Source organism: Glycine max (genome assembly GCF_000004515.6).
Source record: "Glycine max cultivar Williams 82 chromosome 3 unlocalized genomic scaffold, Glycine_max_v4.0 Gm03_scaffold_135, whole genome shotgun sequence".
NCBI lineage: Eukaryota > Viridiplantae > Streptophyta > Magnoliopsida > Fabales > Fabaceae > Glycine > Glycine max.
Genome location: NW_024464659.1, coordinates 44,273 through 51,900, shown reverse-complemented (window position 1 = coordinate 51,900; position 7,628 = coordinate 44,273). Strand labels below are relative to the sequence as shown.

Here is a 7,628-nt window from a genome sequence, read left to right as displayed (position 1 = left end):
TACACATCAAACAATCTTATCCAAACTTTTGAGATTTCATGAGATTTTTTCTTTCTTTATTTTTCTACCAATTGACATATTTTTCTTTTCTCATTGTATATAATTCATTGATTCTTTGTTGGAAGAAGTCGAAATTCATAATTTTTTCTACTCTTTCGACCCATGAACCACATGTCCAAGAACGAATGATATGAGATATTTTTACAATTTTTTGAATTTGAGATATCTTAATTACATGTTTATTTTTAATGAACGTGAGAATTTTACTCATGCAAAAATGGATAAATATATAAATAATTTTTTTGTACATGAGTTTTTTTGGTACATCTATAAATGGGGTTTGAAACAATTGTTTGACATGTTTTTTGTTTGATGGAATTGTTATTGTGGGAATGACTATAAGTATTCATGCTATTGACAGACATTGAGGTATATAATTTTTATACAATTAACATGATTGATGATTGAATAAAAATGAGCTTATTGTGTTAGTAAATATACTAGAAAAATTTGATTTGTTATGTAACACGTATAAGGTTATTTAAAGTGTTAGGAGAAAAAAAATTCATGGATCTTTATCAATAATTTTAAATGTTTTTTAAAAATTCACAAATTCTTTTAAAATCTTAAAAATTCACAATGTCCTTTCAAATTTTATGAATTCATATTTTATAAATCTATTAAAATTAAAATTAAAAAATTCTAATAAAAAAGTTTTTTTAAAAATCTTAAAAGTCATTACATTCTTTTTATAAAATCTTTTAAATTTACAAAAAAAAAAATTATATCAAGTCTTTTAAAATTCTAATCCAATACAAATCTTTTTAAGCTCTTTTTAAGCTACTAGGAGTCTAGGAATATTATTTAAGGGAATAGAAATTAATAATTATGATAGAATAATAATTAGATATACTTGATAGTACATGACAAAGTTTTTTTCTTACTGGAGTAGTGGTGTACATGTCATATTTTTTAAGTTTCTTAGGTTGAAATTTTTTTTTCTTGTAATTTAATATTTTTTACTTTTTGTAAAAATATTTTTTATTTTTAGTCTTTGTAAATCATGCTTGTTTTATTTTTATCCTTATTGATGTTTTCTATAACATTTTTTTTATTGTTTAAAATATTATCTAAAGTGTTTTGATGATTAAAATAAAATAAAAATAATTTGTAAGGACTAAAAAAAACAATTTTATAAAAAAATATTAAATTACAAGAACTAAAAAAAATATATAGGGCAATCTTTTTTTTTTATGTAATTCACCGTATGAGACAACCTAAATTTTATCCATAACTATTAATAAAAATAATGAGTACTACATTTCAAATTCCTAAATTATCCTTTAATATATAATTATTTATATTTCTTTCATAAACCTTCAAAATGTAACTTTTGTTATTACTTCCTTAGATTGCTTTTTCTTTTTTTATTTTTTATTTTTAAAATACAAATAGATACACAAGGTGATGTTCTTTCAACTAGTTAAAATAAAGAACGTATAAAACATAAAAAATTTGCTTATTTGTTCAGTATTTCAGTTACTAATTCCTATATTATAAGATAAAAAAACAATTCATATAATGGTTTTCATTTTTTAGTTAAGAAAATAATTAAATTTACATCAAAAAGATAATTATTTTTTCTTTATCTAAATAATATTTATTTTCTTTAACTTTTACTTCTTTATTTTCTTTGGGAGTTATCTCACGTGAGTTTCTCACGTGTGCATGTGCGAACTGGCTGCTACTTTGCTACTCTCAACTATTTGACTTTGCATATTGTCTGATAATTAGTTATTATTCTGAAGTCTTCTGTCAGATCTTCTGATTTCAGAATCATATAAAAATTTCTAAAATCGTCTCAATAATATTCTTTCCAGAAAACTATGGTATATATTTAATAATTACTCTACTCAGTACTCATCATTCTCAACGATTTGACTTGCGTATTTGCTGATAAACAATCAATACTCTTGTGCCAGATCTTCAGATAATCATGTGAATATAATTATTCTTTCCAGAAAAAAACTACAATATGTTTTTTTAACTTATAAGGTATTTTATCAATACGTATTTTAGAAATGTTGATTAAGAAATTAAGACATAAATATTTAATTAAAATTATGACTTTAATCATATTAGCTTTAATAATTATATTTTAAAATTTTTAAATGTGTTACTATAATTATATATTTATCTTTATCTTGTTTATTATATAATAAAGTAGTATATAACAAGCCAAAATTTTTCTCTCAAAAAGATGAGATATTTTAGTAATTCTAGGTGTAATAAAAATTCACAACAATTTAAAATAAAATTTTAAAAAATAATAAATGTATTTTTAATTGTCATTTATTAATTTATCCCAAATTGGTGTAACAAGATTATTTTGGATTAGGGTTACCACAACTCATATCCTTTGATCAACAATTGAGCCAGATCCTTTGGTTTATCCTTTGGTTTATGAATAAGTTTAAAAATTCAAATCTTATTTTTAGGTATCGAGAGAAGAATAATGAATTTTAATGATTTTAATATTGGCTACCTGAATTTTTGAATTTGTTTATTATATTTATGAATTTCATTTTTCAATAAAAATATCAAATATATAAAATAAAAAATATTTTATTTTCACTATTTTGATTCTTAATTTAAAATAATTTTATATTAAATCACACATGTCCTTATTATTTACATGATTCTGAAAAGAAATTAAAAGAAAGAAAATACAAAATTATGCTCACAATATAAAGTTTTTTCCTGTTATAAAAAAATAAAAATGAGACTATTAAAATTTTGTATGATAAAATAATTAATATTAAAATTATTTACTCATTCTTTTATTTATCATTATTTTAAAAATATATAAAAGTCATCAAACATAAATATATTATATGCTCTTAATTCTAATTTTCTTTTTTAATATCTATTTTGTTAAATTTCTCTTTACTTCCAAATAAATAGTAATTGTCATTGTCAAAAAAACAAAATGAGGTGAAGAGATGATTTTGGAAAAATTAGTAAAATTTGAGATAATTTTTTTAATTATATAAAATTTCTAAAACAAAATTGTAAATGTTTATCTATTATTAATTTTCTGAAATTTTAAATTTATTTTTTTAAAATAGAAAAAAAAATAGTACTTCCCAATCCCCATATATAATTTGTCCCGTTCATCATGCCGAAACCTGCACTAGTACTGCTAAGATAGTACGAAGTTTTGACTTTATCTTTAATTAATGAATGAATTTAGATTCTCTGGCAGGAGAGAAAAAAATGAAATTAATTGAAGTCAGATCCGAGATTTAAGTTTTACTTATGATCAAAGTTTGTTTAATTAAATTGTTTCGGTAAAATTTGCATGTGCTGAATGCTTTAACATCACCGTCACAGAAGATGAAAATCCAAACACGGCCTCGACAGTTAATGGATCTACAATTAAAGCTTTTACTGTGTCTGTGATTGAGTTTCCCAATAACCCATCGCGGTAGTTTTTTTTTTTTTTGGGTATAAAAAGTGATATAAATGATAAACTGAAACTGTTAGTAGAGACTCAATTAATTCTTAGGCCACAGGTGATTTCCCTATGACAGACTTAATGATTTAAACAACATCAGTATTAATTTAAAAAGACTTGTATAAATACAGACAAAAATAAATGTTATCTACAATGCTTGAAAGAAAATATGTTCGTGGTTGAAAAAAGGTCTTTGAAGATTTTATTTGATGAATCATAACAAAATTTATAGCAAATTGCTTAATCACTACCATTTAATTAGTGATTTCTGATTTTGTAATAATTTTTTATCTTATATATTCAAGAAAAAAAAATGATTTGACTAATTTGGTATTTGACGTGAAAGGTAAGTAAAATTGAATTAAAAATTGTTTTAACTATAGATCTCGGATAATATTTAAATGATTTAACGTTAATTTTAATCATTAATTATTTATGTTTAATCACTTGTTATATAATAAATTTATCAAATTTCATAAAAAATAAATAATAAAACAATGAAATACTTATGAATATTGATTATGTTAAGCAAAACTAGTTAAAAGTTGAAAGGAATTAAAAAATTACTTTATTAAATTATAAGTATTTCATAAAATTAATATTGAAATAACAATAAAATTATGATTTATTTAAAAGATGTAATCAATAAATTTGATAAATATATTAAAAATAAAAATAAAAAAAAACATAAAAAACTAGTGTTACGTTACTTAAGTAACATTTTTAAAAATACTAGAAAATATTAAAAAATTTATTTATTGAACAATCAAATAGATTTTTCAACTAATAATAAAAATTTAAAACTAAATAAAATATTTTACCGACCATATTCAATATAAATAAAAAATGCACTTAATCAGTACCAAGGGTGATAAAATGGATTGGTAGATTGGTCCATCAAAGCTAAAATATTTAAAATAATTATAATAAAATATATTTTAACTAATTTTATCATTTATAAATATTAAATAATAAATATTTACTAAAAAATTGAACATGTTACCTTAAGTTTTGAATAATAATTTATTTAGATAAAAAGTAAACTAATTAATTAGTATATATATAATATAAAAATAAATATTAAATTATTTTTTTAATAAAAAATGGGTTTGGTATGTGGTGTTCTTTTCTCCATCTTTTTTAATGGACAAAGTTGAAACTCCCTGGAGCAAATTGATGGATTAAAAGGTGCAAAACAGATTGGACCCAGACCAATGAACTAATCCAATCCGTTTTGTAACTCCTAATTAATACCCTAAATTGTAATAAGAGAAAGTAGATTTTAAGAACAAGGTTCCTTTCAGCTTAAAAAATAAAATAAAGAGAAGTGTTGCACTTTGACTTAACAACAATAAATATACTAACTTATGGGATAAGATGGGCCTTTGTAATAGTGACGTGAAAATAACACAACACTTGCCATGCTTCTCTACAATGCAAAATGCTTACTTGCCGCTACAAACGGACAATTTAGGGTTTCTGGATTTTACATACATCACACAAACTTGTCATCATATCATTTCAGGAATAAAACCCACATATGCCTCAACTCAATAATTTTCCATTATTAATTATTAAATAAATAAAAAACTAAAATGGCCTTCTAGTAATTCTCGTCAACCGTGGACCCCACGGCATCGTTCCTTCTCCCTTCCTCTACGCAGTTCCTTCCGCGTATAATCAACCGGCTATTCCGGTCACCACTTTCCTCCACGCCGCGTTCTTCTTATTTTTATCATCTTTTTCTCCTTCTTCTTCTTCATCATACGCGCACACTGAGTCATAACGCTAATGGACTCGTTCTCTTTCACCACTGTTCCATAGAGCAACTCAAAACCACACACACAAAAAAACATGAATCCCCGTTTTGCCCCTCTCTCTTTCTCAATCCCTTCTCTTCGAAAAACACCTTCTCTCATTGGTGCTAACCACACCTCCGCTCGCTTCTGCTCCCGATAAATAATACCACACAAAAAAAATCCCAACTTTTTTTTTTCTTCTTCTTCTTTTATTTCAATTCAATTCATTTTTTTTTGTGATTTTTTCTGGTTATTGTTATTAATTTCTGTGAGAAGTGCACAATTTGTTTCCATGGATCCAACCGTAGCGAAGCCTGGCTTTCTCAGAAACGTTCTGGTTCGGTTACTCCTCTTCGGCGTTTTCATCGTCGTCGTACGGTTCGCTTACGTCATCACCCTCGCCGGTGAGTCCTGCACCGTCGGCGACTTCTGCTTCTTCTCTCCGTCGATCAACCTCGCAATCGCCGGCACCAGATCAGGCGCCCTCGCAGCGCGCGGAGGAGCCGCCGGGCCGCCGGAGCGCTATGCCAGCAAGGACTGGATCAACGGCGTCCGGTTCTACTCGTCGGCTTTCCAGGACATGATCTCCGGTGGCTTCCTCTCGCCGGCGGCGAAGGCGCTCTGCGTGGAGACGCCGACCGGCCGCGACGTCCTCGCGCTGCGCGAGATCGGCGTCATCGACGCCGTCGGGATCTCGAAGAAGGCGTCTCCGCCGCTTGTGAAATCCGGCGAGGCTCGCCGGATTCCGTTCCCCGATGGCTCGTTCGACTTCGTGTTCGCCGGCGACGGCGCTTTAGAAAAATCGCCGCGGCCGGCGGAGTTCGCCGCCGAAATCTCTCGGACGCTCAAACCCGAAGGGTTTGCCGCGTTCCATGTAAAGGCCAATGACACTTACAGTTACAATTCATTCGTTGATTTGTTGAATTTTTGTTGCAACGTGGTGAAAATAAACGACATGTTAGGGTTTGATTCATCCATACCTCACATAAGAGAGATCGTGGTGAAGAAAGTGCGTCACACAATTGATTCTGAATCCAATTCAAACTCCAATTCCAATGGAAAAGAATGCTCTGTTCCGGAGTACAAGGAAAAGCTGGTGAGAAATGCAGAGGCTTTGATTGAAGAGGAGCCACTGAAGCCATGGCTGACTCTAAAGAAAAACGTGAAGAACATAAAGTACCTATCTTCAATGGTTGATATAAGCTTCAAGGATAGGTATGTGTATGTTGATGTTGGAGCTAGAAGCTATGGTTCCAGCATTGGACGTTGGTTTAGGAAACAGTACCCGAAACAGAACAAGACCTTTCATGTGTATGCAATTGAGGCTGATAAAACGTTTCATCAGGAGTATGAAACGAAAAAGGGTGTTACTTTGTTGCCTTATGCTGCATGGGTGAGGAATGAGAGTTTGGTGTTTGAGATTAACCGCGACCCGGGGGAGAAGGAGAAGGAGAAGGAGAAGGAGAAGGTTAAGGGTAAGGGAAGGGGAATGGGGAGGATTCAACCATTGAAATCTTCAGGTGGTTTTGATGGTGGTGAGGTTGAGAAGATTCCTGGGTTCGATTTCGCAGACTGGTTGAAGAACACGGTTTCGGAGAATGATTTCGTTGTGATGAAGATGGATGTGGAGGGTACTGAGTTTGATTTGATTCCAAGATTGTTTGAAACTGGGGCTATCTGTTTGGTGGATGAGATTTTTCTTGAGTGCCATTACAATAGGTGGCAGAGGTGTTGCCCTGGACAGAGGAGCCCCAAGTATGAGAAAACTTATGATCAGTGCTTGCAGCTCTTCACTTCTCTCAGACAAAGTGGAGTTCTTGTTCATCAATGGTTTTAATTAACTTTGTAGAATTGCCTGATGGATGATGGGTCAAACCCTATATGCATGTTCTTAGCTTCTGCATGTTTCTTCTTTTTAGTTTTCTTATTTTTTTCCCAAGCCAATAGAGAAGAGAGAGAGTGAGAGTGAGAGTTCTTTATTTTTTAAAATTTCTCTACTTGTAACAGTTGCAACTGAAAGTGAAAATTAAAACCATCCCTTTACAACAATTGTATTTGTTACACATTTCTCTTGTTTTTATCTGTGTACATATATAGCAGAGGATACTTTGAAGTCTAATCTATTATATTATCTCTGAGAAGAATTTTTTATTGTTCCTTTTGTCAAATTATTGTTGAATTGAAAAATAATTCATGAACACTCCATTCCATGTTACTGGGCATTCGCCATGAGAGAGATAAAGGAGAAAAAAAGAGTATGAATGTGACAAGTGAATATATATAATGTAACAAAAGAAAAAGATAGAAATATA

General features: G+C 29.4%; 1 protein-coding gene across 1 annotated transcript; it reads left to right on the top strand.

Moving 5' to 3' along the window:
- Window positions 1–5,266: 5,266 nt before the first annotated feature.
- LOC121174389 (uncharacterized) lies at window positions 5,267–7,365 on the top strand. Its single transcript, XM_041013668.1, has one exon. It carries the CDS (start codon window positions 5,609–5,611, stop codon window positions 7,151–7,153), a length of 1,545 nt encoding a protein of 514 aa, XP_040869602.1. The 5' UTR covers window positions 5,267–5,608; the 3' UTR covers window positions 7,154–7,365.
- Window positions 7,366–7,628: the final 263 nt, after the last annotated feature.